General features: G+C 48.1%; 1 protein-coding gene and 1 non-coding gene across 13 annotated transcripts in view; both read left to right on the forward strand.

Moving 5' to 3' along the window:
- The window catches only part of PLPP4 (phospholipid phosphatase 4), a 291237-nt gene extending 267793 nt beyond the window's left edge, over positions 1-23444 (forward strand). For 8 of the 12 annotated variants that reach the window (XM_072972002.1, XM_072972006.1, XM_072972001.1 and 5 more), the window contains 3 exons: positions 6518-6592; positions 11040-11210; positions 22898-23444. In XM_072972002.1, the coding sequence (XP_072828103.1) occupies positions 6518-6592; positions 11040-11210; positions 22898-23097 (446 nt within the window). In that variant the 3' untranslated portion in view covers positions 23098-23444. The remainder of the gene's footprint in view (positions 1-6517; positions 6593-11039; positions 11211-22897) is intronic. The other 4 variants (XM_031682530.2, XM_072972004.1, XM_072972010.1 and 1 more) reach the window with 1 other exon arrangement.
- TRNAA-AGC (transfer RNA alanine (anticodon AGC)) lies at positions 3978-4050 on the forward strand. The gene has a single exon. It is a non-coding gene; the product is annotated as a tRNA-Ala (tRNA).
- Positions 23445-27729: the final 4285 nt, after the last annotated feature.

The raw sequence follows: 27729 nt of genomic DNA on the forward strand, positions 1-27729 counted from the left end.
AGAAACAGTCAGATCTGGGCTCGAGACCAGCTTCAGTATTTCTAGTTACCTGTTTCCTCAGCTTTAGTAGCGACACCTTTCATGTGTATGTCGAATTTCTGTTTACAAAGTGCTTTCACAAATACCCTGTCTTTTGAGAGCTGGGTGAGGTCATTGTCCCCCATTTGGTGGACATCACGGTGGAGCAATGGGAGGGACACCACTCTGACCGGGAACCCAGATCTTCTAACAACCTAGGAGAGTTCTTTTTTTTTTTTTTTTTGCTCTATTTTGTGCTGCCCTGAATGATATGATTTCAAAGAAGCCAAGGTAGATTTCACCTTGTTGTGTGGGGCAAGTCGCTACTTGGACACTGTCTTGAGGAAGACTCTGAGTCCAAAGCTGGCTTCTCGATGAAGAGTCCCTTGATCAATTAGCAGTGCTGCCAAGATCTCAGGAGATTAAATGCCACATATTTGCTTTCCAAAATTTAAATGGCTTTCCTAACTTAAAAAAAAATCTACAATTCCCATAGAAACATAAAGCAAACCTTTTTTGAAGTAACAGGGGAGACTGTTGGGTCCATCAAGTAAATGAGGCTCTTGTCCTGATCATGGTCAGTTCCCTGATCATGGTCAGTGTAAGTGAAGGATGAACCTGGATGGTCTTTGGTGATGGAAGTTTGTTGCCAGAAAAACCAGGATGTCGTGGAAGCTTTGGAAGCTGCCACGTCAGCCACCCAGTCGCTGAGGCTTCAGTCCTGTGACTTGGCAGGTGTGCAGTTTTCCTCAGTAACCAGAACACTGGCCTAGCCTGGCTTAGGACAGAACTGTGAAGTTGGTTGGCCTTCCCCTTTTCCATCCATACAATATTGGGCAGATTTGATTGGGCCGTGTGGTCAGCACCCATCACAGACTGCCCTGATGGTCAGGGGGTGGTGGATCTTCCTAACACCCAGCCTGTTTACGTTCTGGGTAGAAAAGCCCAGTCTTCCTCTTGTGTTTCTCCTCTCTTCCTACTAACATTTCCCAGTCTGTTAAGGGATAGGATAAGGATACAGAGGAACATCCAGGTAAAAAGATACATAAGATGAGGTCTGGGAAGGTCCTGAGCACAGGAGATTCAGCCCTCATGGAGTCTGGGTCACCCTCCCGGTATGTGGATATGTTCACCAATCTGGAAACTCTCTGAATCCTGTACTTTTGCGATTTTGGAGGCTTCATCACATAGGTCTAATCCATCGATAACTGTGTTTCCAGCCCCTCTCCCCTCTCTGGCGAATGATGGATGAAAATTCCAAGCTTCTAATCACGCTTGGCCTTTCTGGTGACCAGCCCTACTCCGCGAGCCCACCCAGAGTCTCCTCAATAGAACAAAAGATGTTTCTTGTTCTCTTATCACTTAGGAATTTACAGGGACTTAAGGAGCTTTATGCTGGGAATCATGGGCAGAGACAAATATATATAGTTTCTATTATTTCACACATCCCCTTCCTTTGGGGGCTGCAAGTCCCCATCAAGGCTGCTAGGTGCAAGTTAGCAGGGTTGTTTTTCCCCTGAGAACTCATACAGTATTTCACAAAAGGCAGATTCAGTTGTGGCCACTTCCTCAGCAGACAGCTGGGCTGTGGCAGTCCCAGGTCCCAGGGAAGCCGTGCACCCCATGGAGGGGCTAAGCGGAGGAACACCCTGGGCAAATTAATGGCTACTTCTTTTTCAGTTGTTTCTCAAATGTGTACATTACGATTCAAATCTCACCATCAAATGTACGTTCTGCTAAGGCCATCGGAGGTAAAATAAAATTATTTTCCATTAAAATGTTATCTTTATCTGAATCCTGCCTATGCTTTTATCAGCTCCCCTAGCAGTGTTATGGAAAAAGGTGATTTCTCCCTTTTGAAGTCTTACTCTAATATTTATGTTTCAGGTCATTTTGGTGTATAATCAAGACTGAAAAATGCAAAAGTTGTCCTGGGGATTAAGAGCTTCTGTTAGATTGGGATGTTCTGGTATGCAAAACCACATCCCATCCTGGTGACTGTTCTTAGCTCACTCTAGGGTAAGGGAGAACATTTATGATTCCTAATAAGAATTTTTCATCAAGCAGTGTAGGGTGGATGGGGGGAGCCAAAGTGGCTTCTGTCATTTAAAAATCCTTAATCCTCCTCTGCTGGTGCTTCACTCCTTCCCAGGAGAGGTGCCTCCAGGGTTGCCAAAAGGACCCTCACCTTCTTCCCCCAAAGTCAGTTTCTTCCCTACCACTCATGCTTCCTCTGCACTTTTTGTGCATTGTGCCTGAGTTTGTTCTTTTTTTTTTTCAGAACAAAATCCTCTTTGGAGATGCAAATTGGGGTTATGCAAAGAGTTTGCTGTCTGCTTTTCTCTGTTTGCATTTCCTGCCTCTGACATTTGCTTTTGGAATAATTATGAGCTTTTTGGTTCCTTTTCCTTTTCCCCACTGCTCCTTCCCAAACAAGGCTGCACGATCGTTTCCGTCATGAGATGGAAATCTCAGCTGGCTCTGGTAGCTTAAGTATCACCCTGCCCAGAAACAGGGGATGAAGGACATGACCTTTCATGGCTATATATGTCTTTCTGTCTCCAAGGATCTTGGCCTGTTGCTGGAGTACTCAACAGTTAAGTTATGTTTGTGAAAGGAGTAAATTGTCTCTACTGTTTACATGTTCATTCAGTCACTGTGTGTCGGTGACTTCTCTTGCTAGGCGGATTGCTGGGTCCTAGGGCTTCAGTAGTGTCCCTGATAATCACATGCTTATAGGGGGTATGAAAACAAATAGGCAATTAGCAGTGCTATAACTGCAATTATGCTAAGAAAATCTATGATTTTTTTTTCGCTCTATTTAGAAATAGTTCACAGTTTCTTGTGGGCTGCATTAACTTTTGGTAGATAATTTGACCTATCTGAGCCTCCATTTCTTATCGATAAAATGGGCCTAATATCTATGTCACTGTGTTGTTCTGGGGATGAAGTGGAACCAGCTAATGAAAGCCTGAGGTTCAGAAGTTAAGCACCTTGTCCTAGGTCACACAGGTATGAGGTGGGGGGTCAGGACGCCTACCCAGGTCCATCCGGCTGTGCAGCGAGAGTACTTCTCACCTGTGCTCAGGCCTCGCTCCACCTCTGATGAGCGGTCGGGTCTCAATTCATTTTACATCTCTAGGGTTGTATCCACCAAGTCTGCTTGCTACCTGGCCTCCTTCCATGGGCCAAAATGATTCTCTCCATCCCTCTGAATCAGGCCGTCAAGGGGTGTTGGCTTCACCTGCCTTACCCAGGGTGCTGAGGACCCACCCAATCTCCTTTGTCCCAGCCGCTGGCTTTCAGCTTCTCACCAGCACAACGGTTCTTGTTAAATTTGAAGGCTGGTGGTGGTACTCGAGTAAGTAATTCTACCTTGGCGGGTGGCCACTCTGACCATGCCTAGACTCACAGGCAGCTCAACTGCAGGGATGAATGAACTTAAGCCCCTGGATTCCGAATAACTGAGGTTTTGTCTTATACCCCCCCCCTTTCCTTTGTCTGTCCTCAGACTCCACTCTTATTTCCTCCATGGAGCTTTCCTTGTCTTCTTATCCCTGGGGCCCAGCAAGGTCCCTGGCTCCAAGAGGCCGTTAGTAAGCAGGAGTTGAGAAAACGGATGAAGGAATGGATGGCAGCGACATGCCACTGGGCCTTGTTTCATTCAACATGTGTTTATGAGGACCTACTATGTGCCATCAGTGTGTAGGATGCTGCAAATACAGGAGTGAAGAAGACAGTGTACATCTTACCCTGTAGAGTTTACAGAGTAGTGGGACCTCTGTCTACCTAGCTACACACATGCAAAGAGAAGGAATTGTGTGTAGATACTAATTAAGATAAATCAGGACCCAAATCCTTTCCCTTAAATTATCTAGTTGAATTAATCGATAATTTTTGAGGTTGTTGAGTTACATTGATTGTGATGAACTCTTGTTTTTAAAAGAAATTCCAAGGGGGGAGGGTATAGCTCAGTGGTAGAGTGCATGCCTAGCATGCATGAGGTCCTGGGTTCGATCCCCAGTACCTCCATTAAATAAATAAATGCACCTATTATCCTCCCTTCCTCCATCCTAAAAAAATGGAAAGAAAGGAGTCCCAAAGGAGTCACTGGTGTGAGATTCAGGAGATTTATAGGGATTCTGAGAATTCTCTTTGTTCCAGCAAAGATAGACTTTTTGTCTCCTACATCAGAGCCAAACCATCTCATCACTGCTGGATTAGAGAGAAGGAGAGATTAAAAAAAAAAAAATCACAGTCTATTCCGTAACTTTTATTAGAATTTCACCTTGAAATTGTAACTCTGGTTTAGTTACCAAACTAAATCAGATGCCAATGATCTTCTGCTGGTCATTTCATGAGGAATAAGTGGCTTTCCTGTTAGGTTGAATGGTTTCTGCTGTAGATGCACTGTGGACCCACATGCTCTCAAGATTTGTGGCAGTCTTTTCATCTTTTTTTGTAAGTGAAATCTCTTAATCAGGGACTTAGAATATTAATGAATATAGCTTGTCATAAAGAAGAAAAGAGAGCAAGCATCTCGGCTAGAATGAGCTATGAATTGAGAAACTATGAAACTGAAACTCTGAATGAGAAACTGGTCCTCTTAAGGGATTTCGGGCCACAGGGACATGAAAATAGGTTTCAACACAGTGAAACTCGTTTCTGAGGAATGAACCCCGGGAGAAAAGCTCTATGATGGGGTCACACAGCCTGAGCTGAGCATGGCCCCCTGGCTGGCTGACCCTCTCGTCTGAGAGCGTCAGGCGTCTGCACAGTGGGATGGGAGCAGTAGCTCCACTGGCTCCTCTCACTGAGGCTTTCAGCTTGCTCAGTTCACCAGCTAACATCCTTTTACATCTGCTGAGAGCCTCAAGGGCTGCAGAATTGTAAGAGGCTGAGAATCGGCTCTGGAATTCTCTCTAAGCAAGCATGCGGTTATACGGCTGAAGAGCTGTAGCCTGCAAGAGTGGACCTTGTGAAGGCTTTTGTTCGAGAATGGAACTTTGCAGAGCCGGGCTGGGCACAGTGTTAGGAGGGTGATTGCATGCCAAGCGAGTACGCTAAGCATGTTACGATTCCTCATGAACTCATCCTAAAGATGACTTTGTGAGTTGAGTACTAGTAACCGTATTGTACCGATGTGGAAACTGAGGCCCCCAGAGGTGAGCGCCCATGGGAGAAAGTGGCAGAACTGAATCCACATGGGTTCTGGTTGCCTCAAAAGTCTGCTTTCTTCAACAGCACCCAGTACCCCCTGCTGCTGAATGGATTATGTAATCCCCAAGTCCCCTATGTAACTTAACTTCTTGTTGCTGTTGGTTTAAACAAAATCACCCCAAACTTATGAAGTGCTTCTTCGCTCTGTTGTGGAGAGGAGGGATGGATTGACATACGTAATTTTTGGTTCAGGCTTTGGGGTCATTTAAGCAGTGGACCGTTAGCACCGGAAGGCAGGACTTAAGTGAGCTCTCAAACTGGCAGCCTGCAGACCCAGCCTAACTGGCACACGGATGACTTCCATTTGTCGGTACTGTATTAATGTTTGATCAGTTGTTAATATTTGAAAGATGGAGACCTTTCTCATAAATATCAGGGGTTCCCTCTTTTGTCAGAAGATCAAAACCTCTGGAAACAGACACGGAGCCCACATTTCCACGTGGCAAACACCAGCTCAGCAGAGGCAGGGCTGAATCTTTAAATAGGCAAATGTTCCCCAGTTTGCCCCGGTCCTTACCACTCCCAGATCAGATGTCTCCCACTGGCGAGGCCAGGTATTTGTTGCCATTTATCATCACAAATGAATTGTTGATTTTTTTTTTCTGAAAATGAAATATTTCTTGGATCTGAGTGTCTAGCAATAGTGGAGTAATAGAAGATAGCCCAGGAAGGTTTCCTGTTGCAAAAAAAAAAAAAAAGTTGACTGTAGCATCCAACTACTTTACTCACATATCCCCATCTGCCTGGCTCCCCCTCGTGCATGATGTGGTGGCCCCTTGTGGTTCAGCCTCTTATTTTACAGAGAAAACTGAGGCCCAGAAAGATCATGTATTCAGGTAATGGCAAAGCCAAGATGGGAACTCAGATCTCTGACTCCCAACAGCACTCTCCTGCTTATAAGGGGTCTGCAGGTACCGACCAGGTGTGCTCCTTCCACGTCCTTGGTTTTGGATGGTCTGATGCAGATGCACTGGCATCCTCCTCAAAACACCCTTCAGCATCAGGGTTTATTCAACTACCTGGTAGTTAATTTAACTACCTCCAAGAGAGGAGAAGAAAATACTAACTCTCTGAGCATCATAGAATGAAAAATTGTTACCGATGACCTCATTAGAACACAATTCCATTTGTGGTGCCAGGAAAAATCGGTTTGGAGAAATCTATTAGCAAGAGTGAAGAAATGCAACACGAAAAGTCAGGTTTATTGCCCTGATTTTCTCTCATCTGTTTTTAAAGCTTTTTTTTTTTTTTTTGGTGCTAATTTTCTTATTTCTTGCAGTTGTTGGGGTCCAGACCTCTTCCACTTGTTTTAAAAGTCAACTGGGGAGGAAAAGGCAAATCCACATTCTTTCACGTAAGCTGGCTCAGTAAATAGACCTTTCTTTGCAAAGGGGAGGTTGTAAACGTGTGGCAATTCATTTGCGTAGCCGAAGAGAAGAATCAGTGATTCCCTTTCAGAATCACCGGGCAGGCAGGTAGCCCTGTTGATGTGGCGTGCCTGGCATCGCCACCTGGACCAGAAATTTGTATCGTGATGCTTTGCTTCTCGACTGTCATTGATGGCAGCCAAGTGAGCACAGAAAGTGCCCGAAACAGGGTCGGGAAGCCACCCTCTTTTATCTGTGTGTGTGTGTGTGTGTGTGTGTGTGTGTGTGTGTGTGTCTTCTAAACCCTGGAGAGCAAATAAGCACATTCAGAGCCCCCAGGAGTGATAGACCATCAGCTTCCTCTCACCCCACTGGCTTGGGACTGTTCTAACCATAGTTCTGTTGTTCATAATGTTAGTCAAATATGGATGCATTTATCCTGTTCTATAATCCTCATCTTTCAAACGTCCAGTGCTCTGCCTTCACCTTTGGAAGCTCACTTCTCGGTTTTATTTTCTGACCGTGCTGGAAGCAGGAGCACCTTTAAGGGGAAAGACAGTCACTTGGAATGAACATCGTCTCGCTTGTCCCTCACTAGCCTAGGAGGTTTTACAGCCCCTTTTTGAGAAGAGAAGAGGGTGTTGTTTGGCCAGAGTTGGAAAGCATTCCTTTAAAACCCTTTCTGTTTTCTTCTCCTCCCAGTTGAACTTGAATCTCAGCCTTGCTAAGTGCCAGGATCTCAGAGCTGGAAGGCTCACAGGAGATTACACCTGGGTCCCAAACCCCCGGCCTCACAGGAGGAGGTGGCAGGAAAACCATGGGAGCCTGTGATGTCAGGATGGTTTGCTAGAGCGTATTTCTTATCCAGATAGTATTTGGAAAAGCAAGAATTTTGGCAAAGCACCTGAGCCGCCCGTGCCTGGGATGTGGTTCCTGAGCCAGAAGGAAGTGCCTCTCAGAAGCCCCTTGCCAAAGGACATTACGCTGGGTCAATAACTATATCAGTGAGGAAGTGACACGCGTAAGGTTTAGTGTAGAGCTGGAGTCTGTCACGTCAGCTAGAGAGGTAAGGTGCACAGAGCTGCTTTAAAAATACTGCCTGAAGGCCCGGTAGAAGGTGTCAAAGGACATGGGCTGCATCTGGATGTCCACAGGATCTCAGCTGTTGAGCTCAGCCTTTAAAAATACCTTTGAACCCTCCTCCCTTTCAAAGAAGTAGACACCTCACCGTTTTGGGGGGGCCTGCAGCATGGGTCCTTCTCTGGGGGAGAGACAGTTTTACCTGCTCTCCACAGAAAGAGCCACAGCCCCCAGTGCCAAGGCTGGCCAGATCTGAGCTCCTGGGGGCAAAGAGGTGACTGGGTGGTGGCCGAGTGTCTGGCTTCGAACCACCTGCCCCAGCTCTTGACCTTGGAAGTTTTCCCCTTCCCTTGTCCATCTCTTGAGAGTGCCTAGAGGCTCAGGGCTATTGAGCGGGGAATGATCTATTTTAAAGTCTCCAAATCATTTTTTATGAGAACACATACAAATTCCTGCTCAACATCTACCCTGTGCTCATTGACCGTTTTTTTTTTCTTTCATGTTTTCCCAAGAGGTGACAACTTGGCGATACTCAGGGCTGCCTCTCTTCTGATTCAAATCTTGGAAATCCACAACCCTCCAAAGCCCCAGGGCTGATCTTTTATGCTCCCCACATTCAGTGTAGAATTGTCCCTCAGTGTCCTTGGGGTTTGGTTCCAGGACCCCGACAGATACCAAAATCCATGGATGCTCAAGTCCCTTTTACAAAATGAAGTAGCAGTAATTAGGTGGGTAGACTTGCTAAGCTGGCAGATTTGAACGAAGTCCATTACTTTTCTAGTAAGAGCTCAGAATGAGGCTAGTTCCCACCAGAGCCAACTGTCCAGCCTCCCCCTCCCACCCCACTACCTCGGGGCAGAGTGTAAAGGAAGAGAAGGAACAGAGCAAAGTGGACGAGGATGGGAACTTAAGACCCGTTGTGCTTGCTAGGATGGCGGCCCGTACACCCTGTAAGTCATTCAATACCCTTCATCACAGCAAACCATCTGGAACAGGCCTGGGCAATGCAGTTCTGCTCATAGCTGTACTCTAAACAGAATGTTCAGTATATTCTGGCACTGTTTTGCTGTTTATTTGAGTGCTAATCATTATTCAGAAATGTTTAAGTGCTTCATTCTTATTCCTGAGATAACCCTGGCTTAATTTTCTGTTTAAAAACAAAAACATAAAGTACTCTGCTGCCTTGTTTAATTTGATTGCTGAGAAAGTTCTACTTTGGCATAAGCCTGTGTTGATTCTGGGAGGAATCCCATTCAAGAAGACACATCATTATCAGTGATAACTTAGGAAGTTGCAGTTACTCATGTCCATACGCTACAACCATGATTATGTTGAACCTGCAGTTTAGCATCCTGCTTTTTTACTTAACGTTGTGTGTCCTAACTGTTGTCTGTAGTGCTACAGAATCAGGATAATTTCCATGGCTGCATCATAATCCATTGAATGGAAATATCCCAGTGTGCTTCTCTGTGCCCCTGTATTTACATTTTCCCATAATTGTAAAGAGCTCTGAGCAGGGTATGTTCTAGATTTCCCCATAGTTTTGTATTATTTCCTGAAGATGGACTGTCAGGGGTGTCATATAAAGAGGATGAATGTGTTTAGGCCAGGCCTCCTCGAACTTCAGGATGCACACATCTCATTGTGGATCTTGTGAAATGCGGGTTCTAACTCAGTGGGTCCAGGGCGGACCTGAGGTTCTGTGTGTGTGACAAGCTCGCTGATTCCCAGGCTGCTGCTCAGGATGAGGCTCAGTCAGTCTCTTAAAGTCCTTGGATTCCTGGCATTAGACCCATTCCACCAAATCACTGTGTGGGCTGGTTACCCAGGAGCTCTGCCCGTCAGGATTGTGTTCTCATCAAGAGGAAAGTTTCGAATAGGTTGGAAGCCAGAGAAGGTGGGAACTGTAGCCCCTGCCTTCAACAAAAGCATTTAAACTTGCTCCTGGCTGTGTTAGAATCACCTGGGGAGTACACACACACACATGCACACACACACACACACACACCACCAGGGTCCACTCCAGACCGGTGCAAGCAGAAAGCTGACAATGAGACCTGACTACCAGTATTTCTGAAAACTTCCTAGGTTTTAAAGGTGACTCCGTGTGTGGCCAGGGTTGAGGACCGTTGTTCTAAGCCCGCAGAAGACCCACCTTAAATCTCACCGAGTTCAAGTATGTTTTAAACCTGACAATGAAAAGCTTGTGGTTTACACACTACACGGGACTCCATACTTTTGACAATGGATTTAAGCACAGCCATGAGTTGTCTTTGCAATTCTAAAAATTAATAACCATCATTTCTAAGAGAGAATAAGGAATTTGTCATCACTGGCTTTTCTTTTTTTTTTCTTTTTTTTAAACATTTTTTATTGATTTATAATCATTTTACAATGTTGTGTCAAATTCTAGTGTTCAGCACAATTTTTCAGTCATTCATGGACATATACACACTCATTGTCACATTTTTTTCTCTGTGAGTTATCATAACATTTTGTGTATATTTCCCTGTGCTATACAGTGTAATCTTGTTTATCTATTCTACAATTTTGAAATCCCAGTCTATCCCTTCCCCCTTCACCCCCCTGGTAACCACAAGTCTGTATTCTCTGTCTGTGAGTCTATTTCTGTCCTGTATTTATGCTTTGTTTTTGTTTGTTTGTTTGTTTTTGTTTTTGTTTTTTAGATTCCACATATCAGTGAAATCATATGGCATTTTTCTTTCTCTTTCTGGCTTACTTCACTTAGAATGACATTCTCCAGGAGCATCACTGGCTTTTCTGTTAAACTCATTCCTCCACAGCATTTGCTGGTCCCACCTTAGTGAGTGTCTCCACGCCAAAAATCACGTACTTTCCCCAACCCTTGAAATCGAAGTCACCGTCACAGTCATTTGTTCCACGTGCCCTTTTTTTTCTTAGAAAAGAACTCAACACATAGAATGCAACACATTGTAGTAAAACTATTAGCTTGGCCATGTCCTTCAAACCGACCGTGAGTCCCTTGAGACCAGAGACAGCCTCTGATGCATCTTTTTATTCCCTTCAACCTAGAACTGTGCCTGTCCAGCACAGAGTACATACCCATTAAATCACTGTTTGAATGAATGAATGAGTGAATGAAAGAAATAGTATAGATTTTGATCTCATGTAAGCCTGGAAGGTCGTTCTCATTGTGGAAAGATTCATCCCAGCGTGGTTCTAGTGAGAGGACAGATTGTCTGGATGGTGCCTGGTGCCAAAGTGGCCTTGGCCCCTGGGGGTGTGCAGGACGGCAGACAGGATGTTCAGGATGCCCGTTGTCCCTGTCGCTTACCACCTGCTAGGGTAACACCTGCGGTTTCTCTTCTGCAGTTGCCTTTTCAGGCCTTGGCTTCACAACGTTCTACTTGGCTGGCAAGCTGCACTGCTTCACTGAGAGCGGGCGGGGGAAGAGCTGGCGGCTCTGTGCTGCCATCCTGCCCCTGTACTGCGCCATGATGATCGCCCTGTCCCGCATGTGCGACTACAAGCATCACTGGCAAGGTGAGTTCCTGCCCGGGGGCCACCTGGTCCTCACACCGTCTGCCACTCTCCTGCAGGGAAGGGGAGACATGCACCTATTTGGGGAGAACGGAGTGCCCCCTGTGAGAAACCGGAGTAGGCTGAAATGACAGAGCAGACACAATGTGAAAGAAAATATACCTGTTCAGGTGAGCGCTGACCTTCACACTGCTCTTGCTGGACATGCCCAAGGGGACCACTCCGTCCTGCCAGGATGGCGGGCCCTCTGTCGTAGACTCTGATAAGACTTCCCTGCTGGGTCCCTTGCCTCCATCCTCAGACTTGGTGCCAAGTGGTTGTTGGCTCCTTTCACATCTCACATCCATCCCACAAAGACATGTTTCTCACCACGGATGCTCTTCCAAAGGAGATGTCCGGCCCAGGAATGGATGCCAGCAGCCACTGCAGGGCTGGAGTGAAGCTCACCTGTATGTATCTGTGCGAAGTCAGGATGACGCAAGCAAGTGAGGGGCTTGTTCCTGGAATAAAACTAAACCATGCCGTGTTCCTCTGCAGCTCACAGCCTGCCTGAACCTGCCACAGCAAAAAGGGAGCAGAGACAGAGGCTATGTCCACAGGGCATGTGGCCTCTGGGAGCGCAGGGCCTAGGGTTGTGTTTCTCAAAAGTAGATCCTCAGACCACCTTGGTCAGGCCAATCGAAGCTAGGAGCTGGACCCTTGGGGGCAGGTCTAGAGCAGTGGGCAGGACTCTGAATTGTTAACAAGTCAATCCGCTCATTCTGATGAAGTCTGGGAAGCATCGTGGAGAGCTCTCAGCAAACACCCTGAGCTAAATGTGCCTAAATCCTGCTTCCCAGGACGAAAGGCCTTCCTCAGCTGGTCTGTGGCTGCATCTCCTCTTCCTCTCCTGCCCTTCTGCTGTCACCAGGCACCACTCCCCTCCTCCCCGTTCTCTGTCTCTGCAGCCAGCTGCCTGTGGGACCACCCTCTTCTCACCTCTTTCCTGATGTTTGGTCCAGTGGTAGTGAGGCAACAGTTGAGGCCAGAGGCAAGAGGGACTCCTAGCTGGGGGCGCTCTCTCCCCATCTTCTCCTGGAGCCTCCTGCTCCTCCCAGCACTTCCTCAGCATCTCCTGTTCCTTCCCTGGCTTCAACTCCACCCTCTGCCATCCTGGAACTCACACTCTGGGTGTCATGAGCCTTTAGCAGCAGCCTCAGCGTGGGGGTGGGTGAAGGGTACAGGGGAAAGAGGGCTGATGCATGGTCTGGACAGGTGGCGGCAGCAAGCACTGATGGGGTCTTGAGGCCCGCCTGATGGGGGGGGGGTAGTAGAGGCCCATCAGGCCGGACCCTGAGCCCTCCCTTGTTCTCTGCTCCATCCAGTGATTTGGTTGAAGTTCTGGATAATCTGAAGCTATTTCATGAGAGGGGGGAATTGCAGGGAGGGAACTGCTGAGCCAGGACCACAAGGGCGTGGATACCCACCGCACCCTTGGAGCTAGGAGTATTTTCGAGAAGACTCAGTTGCCTGTGTGCTTAGAGCACTTCCCCAGGAGGGCTGTTATGTGCTGGATGGCATTTTATGGGCTGCTTCTCACATATCCCTTGCAAACTGTACTTTCTTCTTCTGAACATGGGAACAATAATCCCCCAGTATTTCCCAGAGCTCTTTCACAGACTGAATGAAATAACGGATCTGAGTGGACTTTGTAAATGAAAACGTATCGCGCAACTGCAAACCGGTATTGTTGCTTCATGCATCATTTGTAAAGAACGATGTGTTGTGTTTCCCAAACCACTGACTGAGAGGCGGACATGCTTTGGAACATGGTCTGTTTGTAAGTAATGGATCCCTGGTTTCCACTTTGCTTCGGCCACTTTGGATCTGAGAAAGCATTAAGGGTTTCAGAGTTGAAGAGATTTTGGCTTTATCTTGGAAGAGAGTAAGAACCTTTGTGTGTTGATCTTGTCCTGAAAACTAAGACCTGAGGTTGGCCTCGCTTAAATACTCTTGGTGCCAGCCAGTTTTGTAGCTCATCACTGAGCTGTGGCTGGTGCATCGTGGAAGAATGAAGGTTCACAGTTGTTGGCTTCGGGGTTACGATGCAGCGCGTGCATTCAAGGCCCGCTGGCAACGGGACTTCAGCCCCATCCTGTGCAAGTGGCACAGAAAGGAACTTGGAGCAGTGGAGGGAGGATATGAATGTTCTGTGGGCCGGTGGGGAAAGCAGAGAAAGAGAATGTATGTTCAGTGACGTGTAGGGCCGTACTTGGAGGGCAAACCAAAATCACATCATGGTAGACTCCTGTGGCCCAGACTGAATGTGCATCAGTTGGAACAGGTCACAGATGTGGCCCAAGTACCCATTCAGCTGTGCCAGCATCAGCTCAGTTTGTGCCCCGGGGTCAGCCAGGAGAGGAAGGTGCCTTTCCTTGGATCCTCTAATGGGCTCTGAGTCAGGCGGCACTTTAACCCAAATTCCTCTTGATGAGGCCATCTGTCACTGTGTGTACCAGTGGTCCCAGTAGGGGCAACTGAACCTCCCAGGGGAATTCAGTAATGCCTGGAGACATCTTTTTGGTTTTCATCAGTCTGATTGCCACTGGCATCTAGTGAGTTAGAGGCCAGGGATGCTATTAACATCCTACAATGTACCAGGTAGCACCTCCCCCACAATGAAGACTTATGCAGCCTCAAATGTTGAGGTTGAGGAACCCTGACCTATGCCACACTCAGCCCCATCTTTATTCCACTCATTACATGTTAAGCAGCAATGTTCAATGAGTGTAAAATTTTGCTCATTCAATACTCAGTTATCAAGGGAGTCATCAAGGAGGCTGCCAAGGTTTCCAGCTTGGAGAAGGGGACGGATGGCGAGACCTTGGACTGCTGTATAGGTGGCGAGGCAGGATGTCTGTCGGAGATGAATGACTTGTTGGTTTTCTTTGGTGGACTGAGCTGCCCGGTGACCGTGGGCAGGGACCATCCATCATAATGAGAATTCACGTGGAGCCCCAGAGGCAGCAGCGAAACCCAAGTCCCTCTCATTATAGACTTTAGCTAACAACATTGGTATTATGAGATTTTTATGACTCCATTTCAGTTTTGATTTAAGCAACTGTGCCCAATGTGGAAGTATATCTAATTACTCGATTACATAATCATATCCAGTAAATAGCCCATAATCTCAGATGCCTTGCCCTGTTCAGTGTCATGGTGGTTTCCTGTAGTCGACACCCTTCTGGTCTTTTCTGCTTTCTGAATTCCACTCCAAATACACAAGTCTGTCGTTTGATTAAGTGAGGAAAATGAAGGGCACAGGCTACGGTCTGGAGGGGCAGTGAAGCATTTGGCAGGATTTCTTCAGAAATAAACACCTCTGGGTGCATAATACACCTGTGTGTGGCTGAGGTTCTCCACGTCTTTGTGACATGCTGGCTTTCGGGTCAGACGGAAGCTAGAGAGTTCCATGGGTGATGCCAACTGCAAAGCCAGCGCTTCACAAAGACGCTTACCTTCGTGATAAACTATATGTTTTCAGTATTAAAACTTGTGGAATTCCCCGCTGGGGAGAACATCTCTAGAGAAAATGCGCAGAAAGAGCAGAGCATCTCATGAACCCTCTTCTGCCTTGATTCATAGTCTCGTGTGTTTATGGTTTCCGTCAGTGGCGAGTTAGAGCTGGAAGTAGCAGCAGCGTGTTGTTGTCTCCATGAAGGGATGAGATAACGAGCTCCCTCTGCCCTCAGATCCCTGTATCTGGACCCAGGCTTTCCTTATATGACCGACTTATGGGTAAACTTCTAACCAACACTGGTTTCTCTAATGATAGGTCATTTTAAGCAGCCCCGGGTGCCTTATGTAGTGTTTCATCATAAGAAAGAGCATCTCCCTCTGACTGTTATCCAGAAAAATGGGTCTCTAGGGAGGAAGCAGGTTGTTTGTTTCCACCCAGCGGGAGGCTGGGAAGCACCCGTCCCAGTCACAGACGCCGTGTTTGGCTGGGCTGAAATGTTCAAGATGGCACCACTCCGTCCTGGTTCCCCTGACTGGGCTGCGAAGGGGCTGTGACGGGAAAGGAATTTAGTTTTCAGGCTCCAGGAGATTGTCAACCCTGCAGGTGGGGTGGTTAGGGACGGGGGCACTGCGTCTGACTTTCCATGAGCCACACTGAAAAGCCAGGCAGAGGCTGCTCCCTCCCCGCCTCTTCCTGACTCAGCTCCCTACCCCCAAGCACACAGCCAGTTCAGCGGCACACGCTGTTCACCAGGCCTCCCTGAGGCCATCAGAAGCAATTTCTAGATTTTCTAAACGAAGTGACTGAAAAGAAGCCCTTAGAACTACATTATTGTTCCCACCAGAAGCTCACCAGCCTTACACAGAACAAAAATACTAAGGTTCTCCCTCTGATAGCCTCTGTCCTGAGTGAACTGGCCTCCCCTCGCCTTCCCTTCACGGTCGGCTGCCCGGTGTGCTGGGCTCTGCATTCACGTGTATCGTCTGCTGCCAAGTGCTGCTCGGGGTCTGGGAACCTCTGAGCCTTGACTGCCTGTGAGGCCGCCCATCTCTGCCTTCATCCCCAGGGCATCCCTGTGGGAGGGCTGGAGCCGTCTGCAGCCCCAGGTCACCCCCTCCATCAGAACCCTCTGGACTGGGAGCTTTGGGGCCTCAAGAGAGGCTTTCTCAGCCAGGCTCGCCACCCTCTGCCCTCTGCCCTCTACCCTGGCCTTTCCCTGTGGCTTAGCCCCCAGGGAAGATGGGCGTTGGCTGCTCCCCAGTCTCACTGACAACCTTGCTTCATTTCACTCCAGGGACTTCTTCTCCTCTCTGCTTTCTGTGGTTTTCTATGGTTTCTCCTATTGGCTCTACCTTCAAATATTTCCAGAATCCAACTTCCTCTTCCTGCTCTAGTCCAAACCACCATCACCTGTTCCCTGGATTATTGCCGAAGCCTCACTGCCAGTCTCCCTCCTTCCCCCTTTTTCCTCTCACACTGCAGCCAGAATGAGCCTTTAAGGCTGTGTCCCGTGTGGTGCCACTCCTCTGCTAAAACCCCCAGTGACTCCCCGCAGCAGCCAGCATCAAAGCCCAGGTCCTGAACTGGCTATGAGACCTGGTCCCTCAGGTCCTGCCTCTCGGATAGTATCTCCACTGCCCCTCCTTGTTCATGCCAGCGCCTTCCCACCTCAGGGCCTTTGCACTGGCTCTTCCTGTGTCTGGAATGCTCTTCTCTCAGATGTGGATGTGACTTGCTTCCTTCCCCGCTCCTTATCTTACTTAGCTCAGGTGAGGACACCTTGTGATGACCCCCCTGTTGAAATTGCAGCCCATCCCCACACTCTCGAGATGTGAAAGCAGCTATACGTGTAGACAATACGTAAGTGAACAGTTCACGTAGTTTGCTGTACTCGGCACTAGAATAAAATCTCCTCGTGGGCAGGGATTTGTGTCTCTTTTGTTGGCATGGCACATAGTAGGTACATGTGTCAGTTTCCTAGGGTGGCTGAAACAAACATCCACAAACTGAGTGGCTTAGAGGAATAGAAATCACCTCATATTTCTGGAGGCCAGAAGTCCAAAATCAAGGGGTCAGCCAGACCACACTCCCTCTGATACCTGGAAGGAAAGGATTCTTCCTTGCCTCTTCTGGCTTCATTGGCCTCAGATGTTCCTTGGTTTATGGAAGTGTAATGCCAAGCTCTGCCTCCATCGTCTCGTGGTACTCTCCTTCTGTTTCTTCACGTTGTCTTCTCTCTGTATGTGTCCGTCTCTGTGTCCCAATTTCCCCCTTCCACACGGACACCAGTCATGTTAGTTTACAGCCGAAACTAATGATCTCATTTTAACTTGATTATCTCTGTATAGACTCTGACTCCAAATAAGGTCCCATTCTGAGGTTCTGGGGGTTAGGGCTTCAGCATATCTTTGGGGAAAGGGGCGACATTCATTATACATAACAGTGTTCAACAAATAAGTGTGGAATGAATGAATGATTTTGACAAAATCATATTTCTTTCTTACTATTATTTTTTCTATATATGGGTTTTACTAAAATTACTCTTATTCTTTGAAAGTTCTTTCTCTTTATAAATGAACAAAGCAAATTAAACTTTAAATGTTCATTCATTCATTCATTCATTCATCATGTCTCTTGTACTTGTGTGCCAGACACATTCTCTGATGGAGGCACCGTAGTGAGGTGGACAGACGTGGCGCTGCCCTTCCAGCTTACAGTGTCCTGGGTAGATGGTGCATCCTTTATGCTAAATAAGTTCCCTTATGGAAACTCAAAGTCACAAAAACAGGAAGCTTCATTAGTAGTAGAATAAAAAGAACAGAAACAATCGTGTAGGGTGGTTGAGTTTTCTGGAGCTGGTATTTACCTACCCTAGGATCTTGGCCCCATAAGAGCCCAAGGCATCCAAGGTCCCAAGTCAAACCAGCTCAGTGATGCTGGATGTTGCCATGGTGACAGGGAGGGATGTGTTCCTCTCAGGGACTTGACAGCACATCTTCAGAAGCCTTTCTGCTTGATTGTGCCAGAGCAGGACAGCAGGGCTGGTAGGTACTGGCACTTCAGTCTACCAGACTCTGTGGGATCCTTTCCTGTCCTCTGACCTCATGAGAAGGTGGTGGGGCTATGCACCCTTTACAGGTAAGGATTCAAATCTAGGCTGCCTGATTTAAAGTCTAGCCCTCTTTCCACTACCACTGGAGCCCATCTGGTGTTGGTTTTAACCCTCCTTTTTGAATAGCTTCATTGAGGTATAATTTATAACTCATAATTCATAAATTCTTTGCTTTGAAGTGAACAGTTCAATGGTTTTTAGTATAATCAGAGTTGTGCAACCATCACCACTATCTAATTGCAGAAAATTGTCATACCCCATTCCCCCAGGCTCTGGCAGCCATGAATCTCCTCTCTTTCCCTCTGAATTTCCCCTCTCATGGAAATTTTGTGGCTGGTGGTGTCTGTTCTTCAGTGCATCTCAGTTCACCGAACATTTACTAAATAATAGCTGTGGGGCTCTGGGGAAACGCAGGTGAGTGAGGCAGCTAAGAGGGAGTCAGCGCCCCCCTTGGTAAGTAGGGGCTGAGAAGGGTGCACCTACGGCAGCCCAGAGAGCCAGTGGGGCGCCTGGTCCAGGCTGAGGGTGCAACAGAGCCCTCAGGGGATGTGGAGAACCTTCTTCTCCCACCCACACCAGAAACTCGGTCAATTAATGTCCTGTAGAATTACAAAGACACCACTTCACTGGTAGAAGATGGGCTTCCCAGTTCTTGAATTTGCCACGCCCCTTCCATCCTCTGCCTGGACAATTGTGCTGCCCTCCCTGCCTCCACGTCCCAGTCCCCTTGGTTCACACCTGCCTGTCCTACAGGGCTGGCCTGTGGGGCTTGTCTCAGCGAAACCCCCCGGTCCAGACAAGCCTGGCCACTCGGCTGGCCGACCTCACAGACCCGCCTTCTCCTTCATGGCGCGTGTCACAGCTGTAGCTCCCTGAGAAGGCTGTCACTCTTCAGTGTCTGTCTTGCCCCCTAGGACTGGGAGCATGTCTGTTTTGTTCAGCCTCGTGCCCTAATATCGGGCCTCACTCCTGATGCCTGATCCCCGTACAATATACGCGATAAGTGAATGACATCAGTGCTGAGTGGGGAGACTGGCATTATGTACTTGGGGACACTGAGATCCACATATTCCCCTGTGGGAACCCTTCGGTCCCACGCTGCCATATTTGGGATGAAGTCAGTCCCAAGTAGTTTTTTCCCTAATAAAGACCACCTTGTCCCCTGCCAGCCTTCCTGCCAGCACACACTCTGCAGGATGTGAATGTGATTTCATTCAAGTGACAGTCGTCCACATGAGGCACTTGATGACATTCTCGGTCATAAAGTAAGTCATTTTTTAAATCTTGTTCAGCACCTTTGTAATAAACAAAGCCCCGAATGACTCTGCTGAAGAGGCGCCTTCGCTAGACCTCTCATTGTCCTGGCTGCTTCTGATAACTCTGGCGGCACCTACGGTACCACTTTTTACTCATTCCATTAAATGGGAAAACAGTGTTGGCAGCAGTCACCAGTCTCTCCCTTGCAGCTGCATCAGGAAGCCTGGGGAACATGTACTTGGAATGATTTGATGTCTTTTGGTCAATGATGCACCTAATAAAATGCCTTGTCACAGAAAATAGAAAGTCAAATGGCATTATTTGTAGGTTTTGCGGTTTGGTCTGTTCAGTCGTCAGTGGCTCAAATGCAGATGTCCTGGATCATTTCAGATTTCAATAAAAATAATGCCCCATGGGGCTCTTCTCTGGGGTCATTGGGAAAACAAAACTACAGTGTGAGTCTAAGACTTTGAACTAGAAAAGCCCTGGCGCACGTCACAGGCTGCGGGCCACCGGCCGTGGGAAGAGCCGCTCAGTTTGAGGGACTCGCTCTAATCACAGTAATAATGCCTCATGGCCCCGCTCAGGAAGTCATAGTACATGTTACTTTTTTAATGTCTTGGGTGACTCATTTTTTTTTAAGTTCATGAGATGTTTATTTAAAATGCTGTGAAGGTTTGGCCACGCAAAAGAGCTGAGAAGTCTAGACTGCTGAGTTGCTATGTGAAGAGAAGGATGCGGAAGGATTAGAAAGTCCCCAGTAGTTCCGGAGAGGAACAGAAGAACAGCAATGGCGCTATTTCTCAAACACTGTGCTTGACGGTCTTATTTTGTGGCACGCCCTGGGACATAATCTTTAGAAGCAGATCTCATTGAATCCTTGTCGCAACTCAGTGGCGTGGATTTTGAGATCTCCGTTTGGGAGCTGGGGAACTGAGGCTCAGAAGTGCAGACACTTGCCCTGGTGGGGGCTGCAGGGTCTTTTCTGAGGACCCTTCATCTTGGAGGATTCTTGGCTCAGGGTTGAGGGTAGGTGCTGTGTACCTTACCATGGCCCCAGGTGCCTGTACTGGGAGCAGGATGGGCCCCTGGGTTACTCTGCTGTCTCTCAGATGGTCCTCCCTGCCCCTCCTACCTTGGTGGCTACTCACCAGGGCTGAGCGGCCACTAATGTGTTTTGTCTGCCTTTCTGCTGGTGGCGGCCACACGGTCTCACCATGTTGAGCTCCTACGGAGAGAAGTAGCCACAATGACTCAGTCTTTCTCTTTGACCAGTTACAATGGCTTTTGTTTCTAAGTGATGTTTTATCCCAAAGATATGACCCACTTTCTGAATATGCCTTGGTGCAGTTTCCAGGCGATCTGAAAGCTGGTCTCTGTAGGCTGACCCTGGAAATCAAATTCCTAGAACACTTATGTGGGAAGGCCTGTAGCTGCCGTGGACTTGTTCCGTGCTCTTAAATGTTCCTGATGGGGTAACCGACGCCCAGAGAGGGGCACGAGGCCCACACAGGACACCACAGGACAGGGGCAGGAATCTAGCCCCCGATTACTGTTCTCATATTTATTCATCCGCTTCCCTCCACCAGCTTAATTCTGCGCGAGGAGAGCAGAGTGCTCTTCCAGGTGTTGAAGAGTCAACAGCCAATGAGACAGACACAGCCCGTACCTCCGTGGGGTTAAGTCCCACGTTAAACATTAATAATCACACAGTTCGGCATTATTTGCCTTTCTGATCCCACGGGGGATAATGAAAGTGTGTACCGGGGAGACCTGGCCTAGTCTGGAAGTCGGGTGAGGCATCGTTGCACAAGGATGTCAAGTTGAGTTCCGCAGGATGAGTAGAAATTGAATAGGCGAGGGGATGAAGGGAAGGGATGCCCAGGATTGGAGCAGCATTTGTAGAAGAAGGCTGTAGAAGCAAGCTTTGTGGAGGAATAGAAGGGAAGACAGTGGCTGCTGTAGAGCTGGGGGCTGGAGATGGCTGTGGGGTTCGACAGGACTAGGTGTGTGGCCTTGAAGTCAAGTCCCTAAGAGCAACGGGAAGGATGTTGATTGGGAGGATAACCTTATCTATTTACCCTTGAAGAACCATCACTAGCTGCTTGTCCCCACTCCAGGCTCCAGAGCGGTGGCTGGGCACTCGGTCTGCACACAGTGGGTTTCATGCTGCCGTCACAGAAATGCCTATGTTCCTTACCTGCTTGGCAGCTATTTACAAATAAAATTACATGTACTAAATTGCCAAATTTATTTAAAAGAGCTTAAAGCTATTTATTACAGAACTATTAAACATTTTGCTGTTAGTCTAGGAAAAATGCTGAAGGTAGAAGCAATTCTTCAAAAGGTAATAAAATACCAAAATATTGTCCCCCTTCCTCAAAAATGATCCCGGTTATTCTAGAGGGAGCCAGGATACCTATATAACGAAAGGACTGATACCTGGAATGAAGAAATCTCAGTGTTGAACAGTTTGTTTTCTTGGAAGATAAATTTCCTTGATGACCACCCCAGACTCCCTTGCAGGAGACCCAGAAGAGTCAGCTTGTAACTTACACGAGATCTGTTTTTAGTGTGTTGCGTACTGGGAAGTGTCTGGAAATGTACCATCTTGGGCGCTGATTAGTTAATAAGCAAAGCCATTGCTCCTCACCTGAACCCCAAGTGCATGCTGTGTTCTGAAAGCTGGGGTATCAGAAAGCCTGGAATGAACCTGCAGGGTGTGAGCACAGCCCAAGGAGCAGAGCGGGTGCAGAGTCGACCCCAAGGTTCAAGTCCAGCTGCGTCACTGACAAGGGGTGTGGCTGTGGAGAGCTCTGTGGGCCTCTCTGAGCCTGAATTTCTTCTGTAAAATGGGCTGAGGCTACGGCCCATAGCAAATGTGGGCAATTCAACAAGATTATGAAGATGAACGTGGAAACCCTCAAATGAAGAATGACCGCTCAGCCTGGCAGGGGCCTTGTGAGGGTTCCAAGTTGCTTTTGTCAGGGAGGGTTCCCATTGCCTTGGCATCGTTTTGGCAAGAATAACCCATAGACACTGTTTAAAGGGCACGTGTGCACACATGCACACACACACAAAATGAGGGGTTTTGGGGTGGGCTGCTTTCATGGGGTCTCTGTTGGGCACCAGCTGAATGCCCTCTTTGAATGCAAGGGGCCACACTGTGGAGAGGGGCCTGTTTGGCCTGCAGACACCCTCCCCCGCCTTGTCTGCCCTCCTCACGCGATGAAACCTGTGGTTTGTTGGAGGGATTGGCCCCTCCCACCAGGTCTGCTGAGTCAGCCAATCCTACTGTGTCATAAAATGTTTTATTCCCTTTGTGACTCAGAAGCTTCATTTCATCCCCGGGAAGTCACTTACTGCGGGGCAGAGACCGGCGTGCCTGCAGGGTTTCTGTGGTGCACAGGCAAGATTGCAGGACTCCAGCGGGAACTCGTGAAAGAAAAAGAAATCACAGCCCCTGAGGGCATTTAGATCCCCTAGAGATGGCTGGAGTTCTTCTTCCAGAATTTAGAACTGATTTTCAAAATCAAGAATGCAAATCTGAGTTTGTGTCATGCTCAGATGCACATTTTATAGAGAAGGGAGAATCAAGTACACACTTAAAAGGAGTGTTTAAGTTCTAGAAATGATAAGAGTTTGCAGAGGGCACCAAGATTTATACCTCCAGTGCGGTCTCTCTTCCCTTTGGTCTTTCAGGGGGTCCAACAAGCAAGCCAGTCATTGGAACCGGTAGGAAAAATGCTTTCTGGAAAACATAACTGGCCACATTTGAACAAATCGTAAGGCATTTCTCCTGGTTTTGCTCTTTCCTCCTAGATTCTTTTGTTGGCGGAGTCATTGGCCTCATTTTTGCCTACATCTGCTACAGACAGCACTACCCTCCTCTGGCCAACACAGCTTGTCACAAACCCTATGTCAGTCTCCGAGTCCCGACCTCGCTGAAGAAAGACGAGAGGCCCCCAGCCGACAGCGCCCCCAGCCTGCCCCTGGAGGGGGTCACCGAGGGTCCCGTATGACCCGGACCTCGGGAGAATGGACGCTGAGCCCAGGGCACGCTCTTCCACCCCGACCTTGTAACACCAGAGAAGAGGTTTTCTGTAGTGTGTTTCTCATCAGTTCTTTCTCAAAGTTATCTTCCGCTTCCATTTTGCCAACGGTGTTCCTGCTACTTTAAATGTCTACTTTCAACCCTCCTGAATTTGCGAAGGAAGGACCCAGGAACATTCTCTGAGAGACGTGTGGAAGGGGGCTGTAAGGGTGGGTGGGTGCGGCTTGGTCGATTCCTCTGTCTGAAAGGTTTGTTGTCACAGCCTCCGTCCTGTGTTTTCATGGTTGTAAAACATAATAAAAACTCCCACCTGGAGATGTGATGTTGGCCGTTCAGCACACAAAGGTCATACAGGGATGAAGGAGTTTCATACCGGTCTGCAGCCAGGGTGGGGAGCCGGCCCAAAGCCAGCTCGAGTGTAGCCATTCTAGGTGTTGAGCTTGGGGCCAAAGGTGGAGAACCTTCCAGAATGAACAGTCAGCCCCTCAGAGCATATGAGTCTGAAATGGAGTTGCAGCTTAGACCCGCAGCCTTAGTATGTCTAGGGCTGTTGGGGTCACTGAATCTAGAAGGAAATGAGATGAATAACCTCACAAGTAGGCTTCCGCCAAACACGGTGAAAATAAAGGTGCCTGAGTGCCAAGCTTGGGGGGTAGGTCACTGTGGTTTTCTGAGGGCTCATGGGTACCATATCCTCTCACGGGAACGGCTGGGTGATGCTGCAGGTGAGCAGCAGCCTCCCTCCAGGTGGGAGGCCTTCCCCCTTAGGATCCCAGTGCTCAGAGGCTTCTTCAAGCAGCAGCATGTTCCCATTCCTGTCTGGCAGGTGGCGTTTCAGCGTGATAGGGCTCCGGCAGAAGGTGCCAGAGCAGAATCAGGAATACGCTGTGTCTGGCTCAGCTCTTCACATTGTTTGAAGGCTGCCAGTCCAGGACAGGTTTTAGCCTGAGTGCAGAGCACGCTGCTCCTTTTCCAGCTTGTTCTTTTCAAAGCCGTGAGCGTCCCTTCGTTCAGTTCTGATCAGATGCACCAGGTGGTTCTCCAGATTCCTCAGCCTGCTGTGAAGGGACGCATTTTTGATGTCAGAGGACTGTCACTTGCCAGCAGATCAGGTAACAGACTGCATTTGGGAAGACTCGAGTGGCTGTGTAAGTGGTCCCCTGAGAAGCTCTGCGCTGGGTGGGCCACTTAGAACCATCAGGGTGCCTTTGATCAGCCATCTCCTCTGTGGGCTCAGCCCAGGGGGTGCATGTCCCCCTTTGTAAAGACCTTGTCGGATGGGCCCCAGTGCAGCCCTCTCCAGCTGTGGTCCTTCCAAACCTGCGTGGGCACCGAGCTACGGAGCAACCATCCTGCTGTGGGGTCGGGGGAGGGGAAGTCTTGAATTGACATCAGTCCAAAGTCAGATATTTTTAAATTGCAGCAGTTACACTCACAAGCAAATTTAAAAACACGTGTGAGATACTTTAAAAGCTAAATCATAGAAATTCATAAGGTATAATTTTAAATCCAGAGCCAAAATACATAGACAATTTAGAAATTTAAACAATATTCTGATTTAACTAAAAATTCCGTAATTTTCAAAATAAAGTCAAAAGTGAAACGGCAGGAAGAGGATCCTTTCCTACCTACTGGTAAAAAAAAATAATAAACAAAAAACCTCATTCCATGTAGCCTGTATACTTTGATTCTAGTTTTACCCATACACTGCATAGCAAACAGGCTGAAAATGAGTTGCCCTTCAGTTAATGATGGCTTAAAATTCTGGACCATGGAATGTAAACTTAATATAAATACTTACATTTAAAGATAAATGGAAGGACTCTGAAAAATAACAAAGAATAGAACATTGTTAATGCTGATGATTAAATTGAAAGGCCTAGGAGAGGCTATGTAAAGCTCTCATTAAATTGTAATTAAATTACAAAGGACTTAATAACACGAAGTGCATGGCAGGATCCTTAGGAGACATAATTAACAGTTTGAGCTGGTTCACAAAAGGCAGGTGTTTTTGTGGATCCGTATATTTTAATTTCATGCTCTATTAAGGTGAAGGAAATGTAACGTTGCAATGCAGTAATAAAACAGCCAAGAATAGAGGGATTTGTTCCCCAGCCCCTGGTCTTTTTTGGATGTGAGAGGTTACTAATTCATTCTCTTTGGCCAAGCAGGTGGCAGACAGCGCAAACAGAGCCCAGCCTGAGAGCTGTGATCTGCAAGACTCTTCTGCCCTCCCGGAGTGAACCTGCTTGGAATCCATCTGCGCTGGGAGAGAAGCTGCTCAGAATCCATCTGCGCTGGCTGGACCTGACCTGTGGCCAGCCGCAGAGGTAAGGGGGCTTGGAAGGGAGAGTCCCGGCATTTTTTCCTGTTCCCTTTCCCCAGGTCCTCAGGTCACATGCACACGGGGCCAGGGTGGTTTCCTTGTTCATCTGATGACTGATTCCCGGGTGCTGCCCCCGAGCTCCTGAATTAGACCCTGGGGAAGGAGGACCCGGAATCCAGTGAACACTCACAAGCGATCCTCACGAGCCCTGCTGCCACCTCCTTTCTCCCCGAGGGACAGGTTAGAGAGGAGACCGCTCTACGGGGCTGTTCTTAGTGTGTCCTCTACTCTGGGAGGAGGGGGTCTCGGAAATGATAATGTTTCATTTTGGTTGATCTTTCAGCCAGTGCCGTGTTCTGTGTACTGTGGGGCCACTGTGGACTCATCCACTGAAACCCAGATCCTAGGCGTTTCCCGTGACGGAACCACTCCTCACTTACCCACTCTCCCCAGCTTCACTGTTGCCACCCTCTGTCACCTTCTCTCACCTAAGCTACTGTGATGCCTCCTACCTGCATCACCACATCTGCCTCTGCCTCCTAGCCCGTGATCCACTCGAGCCAAAGCCTTCGTGCGTGTGCACGTGCGTGTGTGTCCCAGGGCCCAGCGGTGAGGCCAGGTAAGAGTCACGGGATTGGAGACCTAGGACACATTGTCGATATTCAGTTCACGACTCGCAGAGTGTATTGCACACAGTTGGCACACAGTTGGCACACAGCCGTCCCAACGGCGTGGAGTCGGTCCTCCGGCAGTAGAGCCTTTCAGCCGCTCGGCTCAGGGATCTGTTTTTAAGGAACAGCAGTTCCCTCTGGGGAGGGAGTCTTGCTCTAACAGTGGCTTTAGTTCCAGTGATGTACGTGGCCCATCAGACTTCTCATCGCAGGTGGCACTCTTAGTTTATCAGTCTAAGATGCTCACAGTCCTCCAGCAGACATTTTGAAACAACTAACACGGACATTCACATTAGCCGTTGTGACTCCATTTTGAACCACTTAACATGTCTTAACATGGCTTGAATCCTGTAAGTTTCACACAAAAGCGATCACAACATAACTGTGTTCCTTCTTTATTAAGGTATTGTTTACATAGAATAAATGTCACCTGTTTTCAGCATCTAGCTTTTTGAACTTTGATTATTGTATAGGTTACGGAACCACCAGCATCATGAGATGCAGAACTGCTCCCCCATCCTGGAAGTTTCCTTTTGTTCCTCCGCTCTCCGAGCCCTCCTCCGTCTCTGGCCCCAGGTGCCCTGGATCTGCTTTCTGTTGTTAAAGTTGTGCCTCTTGTAAAATGGCATATATATACCATCACCCAATACGTGGCCTTTTGTTTGGACTTCTGTCTATTCTGGGGGCTCCCTCCTTTCTGTCTATTGTCACTGCATCCCTGTGCCCACTGCACCCAGCAGCTCCACCCAAGCTCCCCTGAGCCTGGCTCTTTCTCTTTCTTCTGGTCTCAGCTCAGATGCCCCCTCCTCAGAGCATCCCTCACCAGTCAGCCCTCTGTTTCTCTTCTCACAACACACCCCCCATCCCCGCCACACGCGCAATTACTTTTCTCTCAGATTTTCCTATTAAGTTCCTTCATGTCACAATTACATTATTCATAGATTCTTACGGGTTGAATTGCATCTCTTGAAATTCATGTATTGAAGTCCTAACCCCCAGTACCTTAGGCTGTGACCTTATAGAGAGAGAGGGTCTTTACAGAGGGAATCAAGGTAAAAGGAGGTCATTAGGGTGAGCCCTAATCCAGTGTGACCGGTGTTCTCAGAAGGGGGGTAGATTTGGAGACAGACCCACAGAGGGAAGACCATCGACAAGCCGGGGAGAGAGGCCTGGAACAGACCCCTCACTCACAGCTCTCGAAAGGAGCCCACCCTGCTGACGCCTTGGTCTCGGACTTCTGGCTCCAGAACTGAGATGATACACGTCTATGGTTTAAGGTGCCCAGTTTGTGGTACTTTGTTACTGCAACCTTAGCAAACAGATACATTTTTTTTTCCCTTTCTGCCCTCACCAGAGTGTAGGTCTCGTGAGAGCGGGGATCCCCTCTGTCTCATTCACAGTTCTGCCCCCAGGGTCTGACACAGAGGAGGCCCTTGGTAGGTTGCGGAATTAATGAATGGGCACATCATCTTAGTTTTTCTCACCATTATCCCTCTAATGGCAGCTCGTCAAGTTCAGGTCACCTACTCAAGGTGACACATGGAAAAGTGAGAGAATTCTTCATTCCTGGTCTCATGTCACTCTGATTACTCCACAGTTCCCT

Source organism: Vicugna pacos, chromosome 11, assembly GCF_048564905.1.
Source record: "Vicugna pacos chromosome 11, VicPac4, whole genome shotgun sequence".
NCBI lineage: Eukaryota > Metazoa > Chordata > Mammalia > Artiodactyla > Camelidae > Vicugna > Vicugna pacos.